The 22272-nt window shown below is 33.8% G+C and overlaps 1 protein-coding gene across 2 annotated transcripts; it reads left to right on the top strand.

Moving 5' to 3' along the window:
* The first annotated feature begins 478 nt into the window (after nucleotides 1–478).
* LOC128986013 (tyrosine--tRNA ligase, cytoplasmic) lies at nucleotides 479–21494 on the top strand. 2 transcript variants are annotated; one of them, XM_054406085.1, is made up of 11 exons: nucleotides 479–540; nucleotides 2092–2304; nucleotides 3387–3562; nucleotides 5606–5727; nucleotides 6102–6242; nucleotides 6771–6956; nucleotides 8523–8744; nucleotides 9200–9310; nucleotides 11464–11614; nucleotides 17659–17803; nucleotides 20881–21494. In XM_054406085.1, the coding sequence occupies exons 2-11, from the start codon at nucleotides 2092–2094 to the stop codon at nucleotides 20989–20991; spliced, it is 1578 nt and encodes a 525-aa protein (XP_054262060.1). In that variant the 5' UTR covers nucleotides 479–540; the 3' UTR covers nucleotides 20992–21494. The 2 variants fall into 2 exon arrangements, with proteins under 2 accessions (XP_054262060.1, XP_054262059.1); XM_054406084.1 differs by lacking the exon at nucleotides 479–540 and adding an exon at nucleotides 1424–1544.
* Nucleotides 21495–22272: the final 778 nt, after the last annotated feature.

The following is a 22272-nucleotide window of genomic DNA, read 5'->3' as shown; positions in this document are numbered from 1 at the left end:
GCCGGTGATATTGATTTGCTAGGGACGACGAAATTTTGTTTATATTATTTTACGGTTAGTTTGATGATTTGTGATTTACTGTTCAGTCATACAGCTTGGGGACGAGTTATTGTTTATGATTTTTGATCCATTTATTTGGTTAAACGATGTTTTAAATGACTGAAATAACAAGAAACAAATTGTAAACAAAACATAACCTCTCACAATGCACCGGACAGAACTAACAATAAAATTTGCTTAATCTCTTCCATAAAGATGAGAAATCTACTAAGGGAGTATGTTTTATCAATGGTTAAATATTCACGAATGCAACACTAGCTGATACTAATAATCAATGTCAATAATATAAATAGCAATTCTTATTCCTTGCTTTGTAGATTTATGCTCTTTTGTCCGTCGTGTAAGTGGTCGTGTACCAAGGAGCAGCTGCTCAGCGCCACATGTTGTTGTTGTTTTGTTCTTTTCTTTTTCTTTTTCTGTGACACTTTTTTGAGAAGAGAAGACTAGACAACTAACTGTCAACGTGTTGGAGTGTGAAAGGTATTTTACCTTTAATTAAGTTGATTTTATTTATTTGTACTTTGTGTCAACCGAACTGAATGCGGCAAAATGAATAGTTTCCTTTCTACAACATTGGTCAATAACTATTTTGTTGTAATGGCAATATCCCTCGTTAGGAGTTCATTTTAGGTTATGAATCTAACCTAAAAGAATTAATTTACTTTTCAAGAATGGCATTAATTTCCTAATTGATATTATTTGTTAATATTTGACTACTGAATTTTTTACCTATTCTTTTTAACAATTGTGTTAAAAAATGAAAATTTTACGAATATTTTATTTTCTATTAAAAATGTTACATTTTGTGGTAGGCCTATGGCATATGGACTTTTTTAATTGCTGATGTAAATTGTACTGGAGTTGGATCATAAGGTGGGACGGGACCCAATAAATCATCCATCTATCAGAATTAGACTATCACCATTTCTAATTTATATATCAAACTCCCCTAACTTATTTTATATAATTTCTTATCAAGCGTGCTTTGTTTCTTGTAAAATAGGCAAAAGAGGGCTATTGATATTATATTTTCAATTTCCAAAAGACTATTTTGTAAGGAATTAATCAGATCAGCTAAAATTTGTACTCTTCCCTCACCATACATCCTTGAGACCCTTTCATTTGTAAAAAAATCAGTCAGTATTTAACATTAGCTTAAATGCATAGGTACCCTACTCCTTGCGCCCATCGTATAACCTAAAATTCCTGCCCTTTAAAATCAACATAATTTTTTCAACACCACCTTCTGTGCAATGGAGATAAACTTTTTAACCAACTTCCTCAACATCTAAAGCTGGAGACTGACTCAGGTTTAGGAGGAAACTTAAAAACATATACTGTAGGCTAGGCCTATGTCGAATTTGTGAACTTTCGACGCACCTCTTTGAAGGAGGATTAGTTCTTATACGGATCTGACGATGGTATTTGGGCTGAAATGTGCATAATCCATTAAGAACAAGACTTGGACCACAAGGCAACATCAGGTAACCTAATGTTTTTAGGCTATATGTCAAATAAATGACTGGGACCGGTGGCGTCGTCCTGTAATCCAGCTACTTGGAGGTCACAAATTAAATGGATATTTATAGGCATGCACTGTGGATGCGATACTCTCTGGTGTGGATTAACGTCCGCACGAGTGAGTACTATGACTATCCGTCTCAGTACTATCCTGATAATTAGACTAATTCGTATATACATAGGCAAAAATGTGGTTCGGATTCCACTATAAACTGTAGGCCCCTTTGTTGCCATTAGCTATATGGCCTATTAATTAACAGCTGTGTCTAAGGAATATGGTGGCCTTAGTCACTAACAAGACACCCGTCACATCCTACACTCATCTCCATTCATGCTTGGCTTAAAATACCTACTTTATATGGTCACCATTTCATTGAAAAGTATTAAAGTATTGGTCCGGAAACATCACAACAACAAAAAATGAAGCTATTCAGGGATATTCTGACCTTCCCAATCCTCTTAAGAACAACTCACTATCACTCATTCATGTTTATTTTCTTTTTCTTGCAGATGGGAATGACAGCTAACCCTCTAACATGCGAAGCCAAGCAACAGCTGATTACTCGAAATCTCCAAGAAGTTTTGGGAGAAGACAGATTAGCTGCTGTTCTGAAGGAAAGAGACCTTAAGATTTATTGGGGAACGGCTACAACCGGAAAACCCCACATTGCTTACTTTGTCCCAATGTCCAAGATAGCTGACTTTTTGAAAGCTGGCTGTGAGGTAAGTTAATTCATTCTCCAGCTCGTGTTTTGGAACACTTTTCATTTAATTTCTTCATCCTAACGTAATATCAATCCGTGCTAAAAAATGTTTTCAAATTCAAACAACAATTGTTTTCGAACAATTTGATTGGATACGCTCTACATTGAGATTGTTGATCAATCACAAGCTCTAAGGTCTTGTTTACCCAAGTCCAGTCAAAGAGATAGGGTAGGTACCGTGATAAATTTTGAAACCGTCTTAGCCGATTTTTAAAATCAAATTTCCCCATCTAGGAAAGTAAGAAGCTATTACCGTAGGTGGCTCGGAAAGATAGCACTGTCTTATCACTGTCACTGACTAAATAAAACTGGCTGAATCATGAGGTGTCTTCATCTCTCCAGTGCCACATGTATTTCAGTTTGTTTTGTTCATTTTTTATACTTCTTTGATTTGTAGCTTGTCAATATATGTATCAAATATAATATTTGACTGGAAAGAAGTCTAATAATTTTAAATGTTAAATGGGTTGAGTTTTTTAGCTTTGTAGATGGTGAATTCTTCTTTAACATCAAGCTTAAAACTTTTTGGTTACCCTATATTAAACTATTTCCATGTTCTTATCAATGTGTAGTTCAAGACATGTAGTTGTGCGATTCTGATATTAAATGTTCGGCTAACTGAATTGCCGATGTTGTGATCTTTTAGGTATATGTTCTTTAAATCTTGGTTTGCAAGATCCTCCAGTTTGGCCGATGTAGTACTTTGGACAGTCGTCACTGTTAATTCTATGGATGTCTGATTTTGCATAGTTGTTTGTGGCGTGGAAAAACTTTAGAAGTGTGTTGTTTACAGAATGTGCGACAGTCGTATTGTTTCTATTAAATATTTTAATTTATATTATATTTATTATATTATACTATTTATATTAGCCTATTATAATATCTTGTTTCTATTAAATATTTTGGGGATCTAAAGTTTTAGAAAATTAGGTATTTTTTTATTTTTTCAAATGCCCAATTTCTATTAAAACCTTCGGGTAGAGCTTAAAAACTAAAAAAAATGTCTTCATATAGGTATTAATTTTATTTGTTTAATTTTAGGTGACTATTTTATTTGCCGACTTGCACGCCTACCTTGACAACATGAAGGCACCATGGGAACTGCTAACTCTAAGAACGCAATACTACGAGCATTCCATCAAAGCCATGTTGGAGTCGATCGGAGTACCGTTGGACAAACTTAAATTCGTCCGAGGCACTGAATATCAGCTGTCCAAGTGAGTACAAGAGTTAATTTTCTGGTTTGGTAAAATGAAAAAAAAATAGTTCCTAGTAATGTTGGATGAAATGAAATACTTATCAGTCTTAAGGCTACTAAACTTTGATTCCTGAAATTGGCATCTTGCTAAGTGCAAAGTAAGCATGGGGAAACTGGCCACTGTATTCCAGGCAGAAGTTGTTGCCCTGTCAGAGTGTGCAATTGAGTGTTTGAAGCAAGGTCTGACATGCCACACCATATTATATATGAACTCGGACAGCAAAGCAGCGCTAAGAAGGAAAGAACAGAAGGCAACATACAGTCCAAGAGAATGCTGCACAAACTACCGGCACGATAGCAGCAGATGCCCTTGGGCTGAATAGGAAGATCCTGGAAGGTGGTTGGCTTCATCAGCGGCCACTGGGTGTTCCGCGGACATCTACACAAGATGGAAATTCAAGTTGGAAGCCTCTTATGTAGGAAATATGGTGAGGGAGAGACAGCCTTCCAGATTTCCAGCCCTACAAGGTCTGCGTATGAGATCCCTTGGCCTATTGACAGGAGGTAAGGGAAAGAATGTCATGATTCACTAAGGGCCTGGGATTTGACGGAGAATGAGGACCTGTGAATGAGGGTGCACAATAAGCTGTTCCAGCTGCGATCCAATCCCATCTTCACTTGAAAGCCTGGCCCTCTGTTTAAAAGTAAAAAAAAAAATGTGCAAAGCAATATTTCAGTTATACTGTTACAGACCTTTAGTGAAGCTGAAGTTAGTTAAAGCCCAAGCTGTTGAAGTTGGAATACTATTGCACTATTCTCAATTAATTGTCCGTGTAATAAATAAATACCCCCGCCGCAGCAAACCTGCAGACTAAGCGAATTTCCATTTGACTGATTGCATTTACACTGAAATGTCTACTTAAAAATATAACATTTATTCCCGATTTAAATAGAATTAGTTTAACAAGTACTTAGGTTTGCTGCATCAGGGAGGGTAAAAATTTTTTTGTAAAATGTTAATAGTTAGTAAGAAATAAAAACATTTTCCAAATTTGATCAAAATATGTTCATAAACAAGCAAACTACAACAGTTTACTTATTCTCCATAAGAATAACATGGGAATTTTAAATTTACAATTTTTTGGAATTTTCTCTGTAACCGTTAGGCGCACAATATCGCTTCAATATACTAAATTATTTGTTTTTTTAAGCTCTACAAAATGGTTTGGAAATAAATTGCAAAATTTTAAGTTTTTTGGGTCAAAAATGGGAAAAACCTATTTTTACCCCATAAAACCCCCCGTAAACACCCGTTCCCATGGTCCGATCATGCTGGATCGCGAACTCGTTCGAATAAACGTAGGTTTACACGTTTGTACCAAATTTGATCAAAATCGGATAATTTTTGCTTGAGTTATCGTGCTGACGGACACATATATATATATATATAAATATATAAATATATATATATATATATATATATATATGAATTTGAACGGATGGTGTTTTTGACCTCTAGGGACCTCAAAACGAAAAAAAAAATTGGTCCCGCGTCCAGGTCTTACCATGAGTACTACGGTAATAGCTTATTCCCTATATGGGAAATTCGCTAAACGTAATTTCTTCTTGAAAAGCAAATAAAATAGGTGTCACTTTTACTTAGCACTGTACAGACTGATTAATTTGAAATTGAAATGTGAATTAGTAAGGTTGAGAGATTATGAAGAAATGGTGTGGTTAAACGATAAAAAGATGATTTCCCGACAGTGGACGGCAATGGACTGTGTTGTTTTCAAGGATATCATCGGTGAGAGCAAAGACCGCATACCTTCGTTATCGCGAAGAGCGGCTGAATAGAGGAAATATTACTTGGGCTAAGTCATTGGTTTGAAATAGAAAAATGTAAAAATAAAGGAATAATTTGAATAAAAATCATAAAAATTAAATATATCCAACACACCCAATTATACAAATCTACAGAACTCGTTGTAAGTTACTAATTTGGTTGAAACCAAAATACATATACCGATTTATGTTACATAAGCACACTGGTGTGTTGCAGGGAATACACTCTGGACGTGTACAGGTTAAGTTCTGTGATGACGGAACACGATGCCAAGAAAGCCGGAGCCGAGGTGGTGAAGCAGGTGGAACATCCGTTGCTTTCTGGTCTTTTGTATCCAGGTATGGCAATGTTGATACAATTATGAACTGTTTCATCATCCTGACTATTCAACACATTTCTTAAAACGCTCAATAGCTGAGCTGTTTTACCGAACCCTTTAATGTTTTTGTGTTTATAAACTCCCGCCAAAGTCCTGCTGAAAGTAGATTTTATGATAAGTTTATGTTGTAATGAAATTGCTGGATTTGTGGATGTATAACGGAACTGAAACCTAGAATTAAAACATGAAACAGATTGACTGATTATTATTTGGTTAGATGTTAAATAGGTTTTGTCAGCCTAGTTTACAATGTAATGGATCTTTGATTAAAATAGTTTTTTCATAGTAATCAATTTGCTTACTCTTCAAATTATTTGATTGATTTGTCTCCAGGATTGCAAGCTCTTGATGAAGAGTACCTCAAAGTAGACGCTCAGTTTGGAGGGGTTGACCAGCGAAAGATCTTCACCTTAGCAGAGAAATACCTCCCTCATCTGGGCTACACCAAGAGAATTCACTTCATGAACCCCATGGGTAGGATTTAGTTATGAAAGTCCCAAAAAAAAAATTAATGATCCATAAAACTTTGATAAACGCAAATCAAACCTTCGGCTATCGGCTTCGGTCGATGTGTGGAAGTCTTTGTAAAAATTAAGTGTTTATATGCTATCATAAGAAAAATTGGAAACAATAGTGGTGTGGCGAGAATGTTTTTTGAATAATATAACAATGTTAACTTTTGTTTTTGTTTTATAATTTGGACCATAACACTTATTTCTTGGAAAGATGACATTTTTACAGAGATGTTTCAGAATTTACTTAAACTCAATATCATATATACCTTTACAAAAATCATGCCATTAACCTTCACTCGTAGTTCAATTTCTTTAAGGTAAATGTTTTTAAAAATCCATTGAAAAAAATTAAGTAATTTAGTTTAACGACCAATACAGTTCTTCTAACATTCAATCTAGGTGTCTTACCTCATTTTAGTTCTTTATAGTTTTCTAATGTAATCAATCTCAAGTTTTGTGTCTCAGTATTTACTGTATTTGTCGGTAGTCCCTGGATTGTCGGGAGGCAAGATGTCGTCTTCAGAAGAAGACAGCAAGATCGATTTGCTTGATCCCCCAGCAGCTGTTAAGAAGAAGCTCAAGAAAGCCTTTTGTGAGCCCGGCAACATTGAAGACAATGGAGTTCTAGCGTTTGCCAAACACGTAGTGTTTAGTCTCTTCAAGCCTGAGGAACGTAAGTGATTGTTCAAGTAGTACAAAACAGTCTACAGTTATTTACAGCATGGAAAACTTTGGATCAATTGTGATTGTTAATGCATTACGCCTATAACGTAGGACATTAAATTATTAATTATTATTAAAGTTAAAACCATTATATTAGTTATAACGTAGGAGTGCAAAGTGCTGTGAAGCTGAATACCATCACATTGTCAGTGCAATTACCTAACATTTTTTGCTAGCAGTGGAGGAAAGTAGGTAAAGCAGCGGCTACACTTACCCGATTTGGTCCGGTTCGGTTCGGTTCGGTCCGGTCCTCCAAAATGCGGAACAATGCTTCCCATGTTTTTAAATGGAGGTGGCTTCACTTACCCGATTCGGTCCGTTACGGTCCGGTTCGGCGCGGAACAATCGTCCAGGGAGCATTCATCATCCGCATTTGGCGGAAGCATTTGAGGTGGACCGGACCGAATCGGACAAGTGTAGCAACCTACTCCTGAAATTCGGATGAGGATCGGGTGGTTCCGTGAGCACTCGGCTACGAAAGTGATTAATTAAATTAGGAAAAATAGTTATTTGTAGGACATAGGCCTAAGAATTTCGGCAATTATGTTCATATATTGCCTCGATCATGGAAGACGATAACTATGTCTACACGACCGCAGAAAATAGTCTGAATTTTGCCGCAATATTGGGAGACGATTACAATATCTACACGGCCGCGAGGGATTATAGGAAGTTTACCGCGATTGCATGCGAATACAACCACAATTTTTTTAATTTTTAATTTTTTTTTGCACCCCCCAAAAAAGCCAATTGCCTCGCGCCCTAGGCAAATGCCTACCGTGCCTATTCGGTTAATCGGTCCTGACTAAACACTTTCTGTTTTGCTGTACTTGTGCCTCGTGCTCGTGTGTGTCCTCCAAAATATCGTACAAGTGTAGCTACCTCTTCCGGCCGGACCGAAACGATTCGTACAAGTGTAGCCACCCCTCACAAACTCGGGCCGGACCGGACCGAATCGGGCAAGTGTAGCTGCTGCTTTACGAAGACAATCATAACTTTCAAACTGTCCATGTACTTCATGAATACATTTTTTAATAATTTTCTTTTTACCTGGTAAAATTATCAATCGTGCATCTTTACACATACTTTCTAAATAAAAAAAAAAAACATATTTTGCAGTAACAGTGAAATCATGAACATCTTCTGTGGTCACATCTTCATCGTCTCCGGTAATCGCGATGATCAATACATCAATATCATTACAGCAGTTCGCCTATTCTGAATTCCCACTTGTCTGAACAGCGTTCGGTCGAGACTCTACTATAAGTTGTAGTAAAAATAGAGTCATGCATGTTAAAGAATTATCACACGTTTGTATACTGTTGTGCTTGGTTTCATGAGTCTGCGGGTCAAGAGAAGACTCGTCAACGGATTTGAGTTGCACGTAAATAAAACAAAAATCATCTCCTTACTCATAAATACTTAGTGTAACTAAAACCATTTTCTTAATATCTAAACTAATATAAACATGTCAAAAAAAAAATTAAAAAAATATTTTTATCTTAATTGTTTGCAGAGTTTGTTATTGTGAGAGACGAAGCTCACGGTGGAAACCTGACCTTTGACACTTACGAGGAGTTAGAAGCGGCTTTCGCAAAGCAAGAACTCCATCCTGGTGACCTCAAAGCTTCGGTAGAAAGTTACATTAACAAGCTGTTGGAACCAATCAGGAAAAAGTTTGAAGAACCTGAACTAAAGAAACTTACAGAGAAGGCTTATCCACCTCCCAAAAAACAAGGTAGAGTATAAACAAGAAAGTAGGCTTGGTTAAGGCTGTGTGGACGCAAGTGAACTCTGGCGATGAGCTCAATAATTCTCGTATGCCGCTACTGTCGCTTCTAACACAGTGATTACTGATTAGTGCAGTGTTGTGTGAGGTGACCGGGTCAGCTCCATAAGGTGATTTAAAAAAATAAAGGTACAGATACACAGGTCAAAGGATACAAGATATCAACTTGAAAAATTGCATTGAGTAGGCCTAAATTGTTGTTATGTACTTTATTTATTGAAAATGACATATTTTTAATCAACTAAAATTAGTTGTGTCCAAGATATTTTATTTTTGTTGTACATTTTTTTTGTGGTTCTGCCTCTAGATTTCTGTCAATATTTTACCAAATATACCACTTTTAAGCCCAGTAAATCTCACATTATTTGTCAAAATCACTTAACAACCATATATTTTCTCAACAGCTGTAGTTGACGAGATAGCCCCTCACAGACTAGACATAAGGGTCGGCAAAATTGTCGATGTGTGGAAACATCCAGAAGCTGATGCTTTGTATGTGGAGAAAATCGATGTAGGTAAGTTTTAAAAGTCGAACTAGACAAATTAGTTTTATTAGATCTGTAGATAGGCCTAGTTATTTAAATTTGTTGTAAACCGACTCAGTGTTCGTACTCAGTTTTAATCAATAAATCAATTTCTTTATTGAGCTTTCTTTAAGAAATACAATAGGGTCATACTTACTTTACATCCTATTTATTTTTTATACTCTTATAATGAGCAATGTTTGCTTGTATGTATGTATGCTTGTATGCTTGCTTGCACAAAGATCTCGAAAACGGCTTTGACGATTTCCTTCAATTGTAAAATAACTCATTTCTGGCCTAAAAACATAGCAGTTAAAACTGCCAACAAAAATCTACTTACGTAAAAAAATGAAATTGAAAGTCAAAACCTTTTAACATTGGCCTTATGGGTTGCTAAGTAACCATGTTGGTTGAACAAAATAACAAGAAGAAAGTAAACAAAAGACTTGTTGGTTGTAACATGTGTTCATAATAAGGCATCCACCCACAGTATACTAGCAAATTACAAAAGACAGTACAAAAGGAAAAACATCAGTTGTTAGGTTACACTGGAGATAACTTGATATAGGTGAAAATAGTTCCAAGTTCCGATCAAATACTGATTATTTAACTTGGCTCCCTCCTACCAAAACTTAATCCCCAAAGTAATCAGCTGTTTTAATTTAAACAAAATGTCCAAACAATGTTAATGCAACTATAGGCTATTATAAACGAGCGACCTTTCTTCGTCTGTAAAATAAATTTCTTAATATGTAAATAAATGTCTTGAGGATTACCAGGTTAAAATTTCCATCGTAATAAATTGAAATTCCACTGAAACTTAAATAATAAAAGCCAAAATTAGTTGTAAAAAAATGTGAGTATATATTGCTTTCACAATCAAAATAAATACACCGAGCCATGGCTCGGTCCATAGGTACTATTGTTAACTGGCCAATAAAATAATCCTGTGTTAAATTACTCTATTGTGACATCCTTTATGCTGTGATGGATACAGGATTACAAACATTTATTTTTAACCACTTTCCGAATTTTGTTTATTAGCGAATGTCCCTATAGGGAAGTAGCTATTACCGTAGGTGGCATGGTAAGACCTAGGCCTGGGACTGATTTAATTACTTTTTCATTTTTATGTTCCCAGGGGCCAAAAAGACCATTTGTTCCAATTTGTATGTATATAATATATATAGAGAGAGTTATGTGACCATGCACGCGATAACATGAGTAATTTTTTGTCCGGTTTTGATGAAATTTGGTTTAAAGGTGTACCAGGCAGGATAAACTTAAATGAGTTCGCGAACCAGCATGATCGGACCATGGGAACGGGGTTTTACGGGGTAAAAATAGGGTTTTCTTATTTTTGACCCTTAAAACACAAAATTTCCCAATTTCTCTCTAGACCTTTTTAAAGAGCTTAAAAAAACACAAATAATTTTGTATATAAAAGTGTTAATTATCAATCAAAGTGTAAATTATTAGTAACGGAGAAATAAAAAAAAATGTAATTTCAAAATTCCCATGTTATTCTTATGGGGAATATTGTAAAATATTGTAGTTTGCTTGTTTATGGATCTATTTTGATCAAACTTGGCAAATTTATTTTATTTTATACTAAGCTATTAATATTTTACTAAAAACTACACTTTATTATTTCCTTGTAGCAGCAAACCTATTTACTCGTTAAACCTTTTTTATTTATCTTTTATGTCTTGTTTCCAGTTTTTTCACTACTGGCCTGTGATAGTCGCAAAGACACTATGTTTTTCCTCTGCTTCTTCTTTCTGTAAGACCACTGTATTTTTCTTGTAAAAAATGGTGCAACCGTTAAAAAAAAAAAATAAACCTAATGTTATTTTTAAATAGATTTAATTGAAAATAAATTCAGACAAATAGAAATTTGCTTAGTCGGCAGGTTTGCTGCGGCGGGCTGTATATGTTTATTCTGGGGGGCGCTTTTTTGATTTGATCGGCTCCCATCCAACAAACAAACACAGAAAAAAATAGTTAACTGAAAATCATTTTCTTCTGGCTTTATTTGAAATCATACCTCTGTGATATGATTTTTTGCTGGATTGTTAATGAAAAAGAAAATTACAATACCTTTTTTGAATATTCAACCAATTTATTTCAATGACTGGCTTCAGGTGATAAGGAGCCACGCACTATTGTAAGCGGATTGGTCAACTATGTGCCAATTGAAGAGATGAAGGGCCGCAGTGTTCTAGTGCTGTGTAACCTCAAACCTGCCAAGATGAGGGGCGTGGAGTCTTGCGGTATGGTGCTCTGCGCCTCTGTGTGAGTAAAACTGTATTTTTCCACATAATAATTGCCGATAAATGTGATTGAACCTAATTTTCATCAACCCTGAAAGCCGTTTGGATGTTGGGCACAAGCACAACATTTACATAACTGTTACGTCATATCATGGGGAAATATTATCGTTTCGTAAGATTTCAATCTGGAAATCCAGGAATAAAAAGGTGTAATGACTCAAAATTCAATGTTTATAATTATAGTCCTTATTTTATTTTCAAACTCAATCTTGTTATATTTTCAATATTTATCCATGTCCATTTTTAATATTATTAAAACCATATTGTCTCAACATATATATAATTTACTATCAAAATTTATTCATTGGCTTATCCAAAATTATTATTCAAAAACAAATCCTCCAATCAGAACACCATCCATCTGGGTTCAAGATTATTAATAAAATTCAACCATGTTTTTATTTATGTGAACCCCATAACTTGATATGATTTACAACAATGAAAAGGAGAGTGCAGTTTAGCTATTCAAGAAGAGCACATAGAAACTATATTAGTTGTGAAATAAATTATGAAAATATAAAAGAAAGTAGTGTCAAAATTTCCAAATTTTACTGAAGAAAGAAGAATTTAAGCCTTTAAACTAAGAAGAAAATTATTATTACAGAAGATTGGTGAGAACATTCCATTTTTATTAAGTTATTGACTCAGACTAGACTCTTCAAGCATCCATTTGGACCCAATTTACCTCTCTTAATTAAAATCAAAATCCTTCCTATTTAACTCATTGTTTCTAAAAGATTATTTAATTCAAAACTTACCATAACTTACTTATTGAAAATTTAAATTTGAAATCTTTTGATTCGGCCAGCACGAATCCCCACCCCTGAACAATTTTTGTAACCCTATTTTAACCATTTAACTTATGTACCATTAAACCTCATGCTTTAAAACCTCTGTCCTCAAATTATTATTGTTTAAGATAAGATTAGAATATAAACCATATTAAGGGTTTATTTCAATGGCGCCCAACGTAATAGGCTTGAATCAAAAGATTTCATAATCGTATGTTGAGACAATCTAAAATAGGCTAATAAATACCAATAGGCTAATAGGCTACTTACGTATGTTAGGCCTACTCTTAAGAAGTTAGGTAGGATTAAGAATCCCGATTTCCCACAACTTATGTCCCACCAATATTAGGTACTAACTAAACGACTTGTAATTCTAAAAATAAATAGGCTACTATAAGGTAAAACAGATTTATTTCATGTCGTAAAGCTTAGGCCTAGCTCATTATTGTTATAACGATACCCAACTTGTCCTATAATATCCCTGTTCCCTTACACCGTCGTAAACAAAATGGCTAACAACGATAACGATAATCACTATAATTTGAGACAACCGAGACGTTATCCTGCATTATTATTTCAACAACACGAATCAGACGAATCGTCAATTCTGTCAACAGAAGAAATAGAAAACCTAACCTATGTAGAAGGCCAAGATGAATCTAACACCAGTTCGGAACGTTTCAATCCCAATGGACCCAGTGTCGAAGATTTGAACCGGAACGAGAGCGACCAATCAGAATCAACGGACCGGGCCGAGATTATTGAAGTACACCAAAGACCCGCAGCCAATCAAAGCACACATTCACAGTCAGCTGATATTAGAACCACATCGACACACAGAATCATCCGAGGGTTAACGAAGACGCCCGAAGCAAGTTTCCAGCTGTTAGAGACCGAGTCTCCGACCATTGAAAACCGTCCCAATGACGTAATACCAACGTTCACACACGCAACTTCTCAACCACCTGAAGTTAAAGCTACGCAAACTACTGAACAACCGGATTTGAACAAAATATTTAATTTTCTAGAACAGTTTAACACTAAACTTGATCAAACCAACACACAACTAAACCAAAAATTAGATCAGACCCGAATAGAGCTAAACCGTGAGATAAAATCATGTCAAAAAATTCTAACAGAACAAATAAATGACATTAGAACAACACAAAGTGAATTTCGCCAGGAATTAAATGTCCTAAAAGCTAACCAACAGTCCCAAAATCAAGAGAACAAAGAATTTCAATTTCAAATCACAAATCAAATTGACGAATCAAAAATAAATATCCAGACATTTGTAACTAATAACTTGGAACAACAAGAACAAAAGTTAGAACAAAATATGAAAGCATTAGTGCTACAAACAAAAACCGACAGTGAAAATATTGCTAAATATTATGCACAATCCATCCACAATGAAATTGTTCCTAAATTACACATACAAAATAATCTTATCCAAGAACAACAAAACGAAATTAAAACTATTACTGAAACTCTAAACAAATGTGAAAGTGAAGTACAGTCACTAAAACTGAAACATCATTCACCAATCCGGAACGACAATCCTATTCAAATCATATGTTCGGGATCTGACCCAATGGAAAGACAAATCCCTAAATTCAATGGAAGAACTATAAATCCAAATGAATATCTACAAAAACTTAAACGGTTCTACGCTAAAAGGATAGAAAGAAATCCTAATAACGACCCTGTTGAAATTCTGAAAGATCTGCTCGACGTCAGTTTTGAAGGACCAGCGTCCAGATGGCTTCAACTGGTTAAGGCAGACATTAACAGTTGGGAAAGATTCTCCGAAGAATTCACCATGAAATACTGGAGCCGTGAAGTACAAAGAAGAGTACGTAGCAAGATTGAAGCCGAACATTACAAACCTAATGGAACGCTCAACAGAACTGAATATTTTACTGAGAGAGTCCTATTGCTACAGTCTATTACACCACAAATGACTGAAGAGGAAATAGTGATCCTGTTAAGCGAACGATTTGATCAACTCATCCAAGATAGCATTCAAGTACAGAACGTGACAACAATTCGAGCATTCGAAAGACTTCTGCAAAAAGAAGATATCCGAGATGGACCCAAAAGGAGCAAACCTGCGAACTACCATAATATGGATCACCGACCAAATAGTCCTACACATCGTAACAAGACTCCACCATATAGCTCTGATATTAACCATCGAGCCTATCAACCAAAAACATCATCTTATGCTATACGGACACCACACCAAGAACATCAAGAACCTAGAGAACACCAATATCAGCCATACAACCGTTTCAGACATGATCCTCGCAAAAACTACAATCAAAACCACAGACAGCATCCTTATACCAATACGCTCACTGATCAAAACCGATACCACCAAAGGCCTAATCAATACTATTACAATAACAGCAAACCATATCCTACAAATGAGCAAAAACAAGTATGTGCCATGATAAGTCAAGACAGTCCACATGACACAGCAACACAACAAAGATCTCCAACAAATTTCAACCCCTCATACACCAGCCAGGGAAACGACCCGTCGCTGTAGATGTAAGCCGAGGACCATCAACTACCAACATCATAACAACTACAGCGATATCAACAGCAAATATCCTCGAAAATAATTCTTTAAATAACCCTAACAATTTTTCGATAAATAATATAATGTGTGATCAAGATTTTTTATTAAATGAACCCACTGAAAATAATAAATTTCCTGTATCCAAACCAGTTAAATGCCCTGAAATAGATATTAGAATCAATAATCTCCCAACAAAAGCATTAATCGATACTGGTTCTACAATAACATGTATTTCCGAACAATGTTTCAAAGAGAATCAAAAAATAATTCAACCACTTGAAGAACTTCCTTTGTCTAATACGACAATAACTACAGCTACTGGTGAAAAATCAAAACGTGTTGCAAGAATCATTTATGCCCCTGTAACCATTGAACATCAGACCATCTGGCTTCAATTTCTTATCATACCTAATTTAATTAAACCTGTGATATTTGGTATGGACACATTAACAGAACTCCGACTAAAGATAGATTCTAATGAAAATAAATTAAGCTTAACAATTAATGATACTGATATTAATCTAAAATGTGATATGAGTATTAAAATGGGACAAGTATGTCAAATAGATATAGGCAATTGCCAAAGGCCATATGATAACTACTATAACAATGAAGAAAACTATTTTACAATGTACAAAGAATATCACTTACCCAAGAAAGAACCACAGACCCACAATTACATGAAGACCTTCAAACCGATTTCCCCAATACTTGGACCATCAACATACCACATAAGTGATCTCTACAAAATTATATGGACCCTATCATATATCCTCCATGAAGAAATACATGGAACCGATCTACACACCACAACCGAAGATAGAAGATAAACTGTAATGTGTGCTTAACCCTATAAACATTGCTGTAAAAGGGAAGAATTTTAAATCATACCCACACAAGCAGTGAGTGAACAAGCCATTTTCTCCAGTTACCTCTGTCCCAATAGTTAAACTATAGTCATAATCACAAATTTAATGTATTTAGTTATAAGAGGTTATCATCAAGCAATCACCAACAACTATTCATTTAATGTATTCCATATTACCTATAAGAATCATACATCTCTTATATGTCTCATGTTCATTTCATATTTCAACATTTGTTCATCACTCCATTCATTTATTATGTAAAAAAAAATAAAATTGTTTTAACCACTTAAATTAATGTTATGTTTTTAATGTTTGTAGAAGATAGGAGGGGATAGTAATCATTTTGTTATTTAAGAATTATTTTATTGTTATGTTCATTCCAACTGAAATTTGTTCTAGTTAAACCTTAATGTTAAGTTTGTTAGATTTCTGTTTCAACTCAATTTCATCTCAATATTTGTTATTTGCTGTATAATGTTAAATATATTTTTCGTCATTTAGCGAAAATATGTCATTAAAAATTTAATTACATATTTTCTGAGGGGATATTGTAATGACTCAAAATTCAATGTTTATAATTATAGTCCTTATTTTATTTTCAAACTCAATCTTGTTATATTTTCAATATTTATCCATGTCCATTTTTAATATTATTAAAACCATATTGTCTCAACATATATATAATTTACTATCAAAATTTATTCATTGGCTTATCCAAAATTATTATTCAAAAACAAATCCTCCAATCAGAACACCATCCATCTGGGTTCAAGATTATTAATAAAATTCAACCATGTTTTTATTTATGTGAACCCCATAACTTGATATGATTTACAACAATGAAAAGGAGAGTGCAGTTTAGCTATTCAAGAAGAGCACATAGAAACTATATTAGTTGTGAAATAAATTATGAAAATATAAAAGAAAGTAGTGTCAAAATTTCCAAATTTTACTGAAGAAAGAAGAATTTAAGCCTTTAAACTAAGAAGAAAATTATTATTACAGAAGATTGGTGAGAACATTCCATTTTTATTAAGTTATTGACTCAGACTAGACTCTTCAAGCATCCATTTGGACCCAATTTACCTCTCTTAATTAAAATCAAAATCCTTCCTATTTAACTCATTGTTTCTAAAAGATTATTTAATTCAAAACTTACCATAACTTACTTATTGAAAATTTAAATTTGAAATCTTTTGATTCGGCCAGCACGAATCCCCACCCCTGAACAATTTTTGTAACCCTATTTTAACCATTTAACTTATGTACCATTAAACCTCATGCTTTAAAACCTCTGTCCTCAAATTATTATTGTTTAAGATAAGATTAGAATATAAACCATATTAAGGGTTTATTTCAAAGGTTAGCTCCAATCAATAAACCACTTACCTAAGAAGGATTGTTTCTGGACCGAGATGCCAATTGTAATGGACCTTCAATTAACAATATGGTCACATTAGGTGGTAACAGGCCAGGATTTGGACCACTCCCACACAAAAATGCCAATGGCGTAGAATAAACATTACATTAAAATGTCTTTTGGTGGTGCAATTCTTAAAAATGCAGCCAGATGACCGGAATATAATTTTGCTTAACTAAAGTATGTTGAACTAAGTCATTATAGGTGAATGGTTAAGAGACCCGCTATGGCACAAAAAAACACAAAAGGATGACACAATACATAAAGCATTTGAATATTTCACAGTTACTAATAGCAGTTTCAACTAAGAAGTTCGTAACCCAACATCTGTTGTTTCAGTGAGGAAGGAGATATCAAGAAGGTGGAACCTCTGGACCCCCCATCAGCCAGTGTCCCGGGGGAGAGAGTGGTGGTGGAGGGTTATGAGTCCGGGACTCCGGATGAGGTGCTCAACCCTAAGAAGAAAATCTGGGAGAAACTCCAGGTAGGACTCAGCTGAGCAATTCTCCTTGGGGATTTTAACATCATATGTACTCACAGAGATTATTTGTTGGGAAAAAGTATTGATAGAATTTCTTTTAGGTATCAAAACATTATGATTTCAAGTTACCTTTGTCTCTAATTTCAAAGTATTACGAATCTAAAATTTACAACCACCTGGAAAGTAAAAGTCAACTTTAGAATTGGAGACAGACAATATAACTAATCTCTTAACTTTAGGTACTGTACTGTAATAAACTATTTCAGATGTAATCAACAAACATTTAAAAAAACTGTTTAATGGTTTAAATAATATGACACAAAGCTTATGCAACACACCAAATTTATACCACCAAAATAGTTTTTTTGGTGTATGTATTTTGAATTAGAAACACAGAGACTCATAATTTTGTCTTGCCTTGGAAAGATGACTACTATAAAAAGTAAGTTGTTTTAAAGGTGCTACCTATTTTTAGAATATTACTAATACATTAACATTACTAAATATAGTATTGTAATTCAATACCTCGATCCTAAAAAAACTAAATAGGCCTAGTATTTTAATTAGAGATGTGTTGATACCAAAATAACATAAAAAAGCCATTCTTGATGTCGATACATTTTTTATTTTGCCAAATTTCTTATACATGGATTGGTTATACTACACCAGCCCCTGTCTTTACATGAAGTAATTATTGTGTGATGAAGTGTTTTTAAAATAAAAAAAATCAACATAAAAACAATGAAAAATGATAACTAGCCAATTCAAACTTAAACCCTTTCAAACACATAAAAACCATATCAAAGGCAAATAAAGAGCTTTCAAACCCAAAGTGCTTAAAGATCACTCGGTTTGGAAGTAGACTAACATAGTAACTCGTATGTAAAAGGCCAAACTCACACAAATCCAAAACCAGACAAGTCAGGCGACTCACAGATTCAAGATTCAAGATTCAAAGAGTCTTTATTCACACAGTACAAATTTTCGTACATGAATAGTGTCTATTGTTACTTACTACCTAAATTAGCAATAAGAAACATTTAAACAAAATACTATAGGCTACATTATTTTAAATTGAAATTACTATAATCTTCTATTTTGTAAGGTGCAAGGTCAAGTAAGAATGCCTTCAGATTTTTCATAAATTTAGATTTGTCTTTTTCTTTTTTTAAAAAGCTAGGAAGTTTTCTAAAAAAATAGTTTAAATATATTGTTTCAAAAATATATAAGGCGTGAACTGTAAAAATGCCCATCCCATTAAAATAAGATTTGACAGACTGGTTGTATTTTAATTTATGTATTATCCTGATAGTTTTTTTTGTATTTTCAAAATCTTTTTTAAATTCTTTTTCTTTGTCCCACCATAAATACTAATTCCATAGTTAATATGTGATTCAATATGAGCATGATATATCATTTTAAGGACTGATCCTTCACAGAGATATGACATTGTTCTTAGGACGAATATACCAGAATTTAGTTTTTTTATTAAATACTCGACATGTTTATTCCAGCTTAAATCCTCATCTATTATCAAACCCGATAGTTTTGAGGTTTTAACTTCAGCAATGGAATTTGTTCAGCAATGGAATTTGTATCTATATCTAACTTAATACTTTTATCATTTTTGTCTCTTTTTGTTTTGAAAAGAATGAAATTAGTTTTACTAGTATTAAGTACTAAATTATGGTCTTTTAAAAACTGATTCAGACTTTTTAATTCTGATTTAGCAGACATTTCTAAATCAGTTAGGGATTTCCCAGTTGTGTTAAGATTAATATCATCTGCATATATACTTATTTATTTATTGGATATTTATTTTATTTTTTTGGATTTATCTACCTGGGTCTTTTAGAGAATTTGGAAGATTTTTAAGGTAACATATGAATAAAAGAGGACCAAGAATCGATCCCTGTGGGACACCAGATGATATCTTTGATAAATTAGATCTTGTTTTTTGGATGATGTTATTTTTTGACAAAGTTGATATTTCCACAAATTGGTAACGTTCCTCAAAGTATGATTTAAACCATTTGAGAGTGACACCTTTAATACCCAAATTATCAAGTGTAGCTATTAATTGATGGTGGTCTACATTATCAAATGCCTGGGACATGTCCATGAAGATGCCAGCTGAATTTAAACCCTTATCTAGTGAATTTATCACGGCTTCAATGAAATTAACCGCTGATGTAACTGTCGATCTACCAGCACGGAAACCATGTTGTTCATTATCAATTAGATCACACTGGTTCAAGAAACTGTTCAACCTGTTGTACACTGCCTTCTCATATACCTTTGATATTGCCGGGAGAATTGACACTGGCCTGTAGTTTGAAATATCTTTCTTAGAGTTTTTCTTATAAACAGGTACCACTCTAGAAATTTTAAGCTCATTTGGAAAAACTCCTGTTACAAATGATGAGTTAATTAGGTGCATTAAAATTAATTTAATCTTATCTTTCACCTCTTTTAACATTTTTACTGATAAATTGTCATAGCCAGATGTAGTTTTATTTTTTAAAGATTGTATAATAGTTATTATTTCGGTATCAGTTACTGGTATCAGTCACAATTTCTACATGTCAGGGTTACCAATCGCCTTATCACAGGCTTGTTGTAGGCCTATGTTATTGTATTGCTTCTCCATTTCCCCTTCCTGGGTCCAAGAAATTGTGATGTTTGGGCAGCTGCACGGATAAAAATCGAAAGCCAATTATACTTCTAATGAGAAACCATGACTGTTCTATGATCAATCTATCATTTTGAAAAAAAGAACCTCCTAGTAGCTGGATTACAGGACGACGCCACCGTCCAAGGCAACACTAAATAAACAGGCCGTAATGCTCATCTGGAATGACGTCATCATAGGCGACGGCAATGACGTAATGTTTGTAGTTTGTGAACAGCTGCTTGTTTTAATATTTTCTTGGAAAACAAAAATATAACTAAAAAAAATAGCATTACATTATTGCTGTCGCCTATAATGTCATCGTGCTAGAGGAGCATTACGGCCTGTTTATTTAGTGTTGCCTTGCACCGTCCCAGTCTTTTAATATCATTGAAAATTGTTGTTCCAGGTTGATTTAAAAACCACCTCCACATGTGAAGCCCAATGGCAAGGCAGCCCCTTGGTTGCAAGAGTGGGGAGAATAACATGTAAAACCCTCAAGAACGCTCCTATCAAATAAGATATTTATTATTAAAAATGATGTCAATGTATAAAAAATTGTTTTTTAGAAGTCTGATTTTTATATTTAATTTTATACTTTTCAACAAAAAGAGTTATTTTTTTCAAACAAAGAAACTTTTTTTTAAAAGTTTACTTTAGACTTTAATTTAAATATACACTTTTATGAATATTAAACTTCAATTTGTTTATTTGTCATAGAATTATTTGTTAATAGCATAGCAATATGTATATAGTTGTAAAGTTGTGCCTTTTAAATTATATTGTCCCCCTTTTTTATGTTAAAAAACAAAAAAGTTCAATTATAACATTTTAGTATTTCCATAAAAATATTTATTTCTCGTGAATTTTATTGTGTTGAGAAATTTTTAAATTACTACTTTTGTCTTGTGAGACATAAATAGGCTAACATTCATGTGATTGTCACAAATTTTAATTTTAAAAATTGTAATTATTTAGTTAAGAGAAGTTTTTTATTTAATTTTCTTATACATTTGACAGTGAATAAATATTGTTAAAATTGTTTATGGTTTTCGTCTCAACCTTACTATGTCTAGCATATGTATTCTTTAATCAAATCAATCAAAAACCTTCATTGTTTGAAAATGCATTCTCATTGTGATTGTGACATATTTCAAAAATCCTACAAATTTTGTATTTTGAATCTAGAAAAACAGTAAATTTTCATTAAGATCTGATATTTTAATAAATTTATTTTTCCTCTGTAGTATACGATATACAAATCTGATCTACAATATTCGTATACTGCTTGAATTAGGGAGAATCAACATCACCCACAACGTTTACTTAAACTGATGGGGCGATCACAGTCTAGACCCTGGGGCCCTATTTTTGAAATGGTTTACTGTTGAGTTGAGTGTTGAGTCACTCACTTTCCAATCGTTTTGTATTTTTCAAACGATTGACAGTTGTCTTATCCAACCAAAACTACTCACCGCCTACTGAGCTGTTGAGTGGACGTTGACTGCACTTTCATCTACATCTCACGGTTAAAATTGTTCTATTTGAGTCGACGCCACATTGTTATTGCTTTGTTTACTACCCCCAAAGCAGAATGGTTCCTACGTGTCTGTAACGGCCTGTGAAAACCTCAAAATGTGTCCGCAAGCGCTAAAACTAAAAAGCTAAATAATGACTTATATACCGGTATATATATATATATATTCACTCTTTAGGGCTACTAGTAATATAGTTAAATAAAATAAGTAAATTTCAATAACTTGTATAGCCTACTTTTAAAACAAAAAACTAAAAAACTATT

The sequence above is a fragment of the Macrosteles quadrilineatus genome, unplaced genomic scaffold (assembly GCF_028750875.1).
Source record: "Macrosteles quadrilineatus isolate MER2022 unplaced genomic scaffold, UCM_ALF_1.0 Scaffold_2__2_contigs__length_208266976, whole genome shotgun sequence".
Classification (NCBI taxonomy): domain Eukaryota; kingdom Metazoa; phylum Arthropoda; class Insecta; order Hemiptera; family Cicadellidae; genus Macrosteles; species Macrosteles quadrilineatus.
Note: the sequence above shows the minus strand (reverse complement) of the source record. Positions and strands in the feature narration are given on the sequence as shown.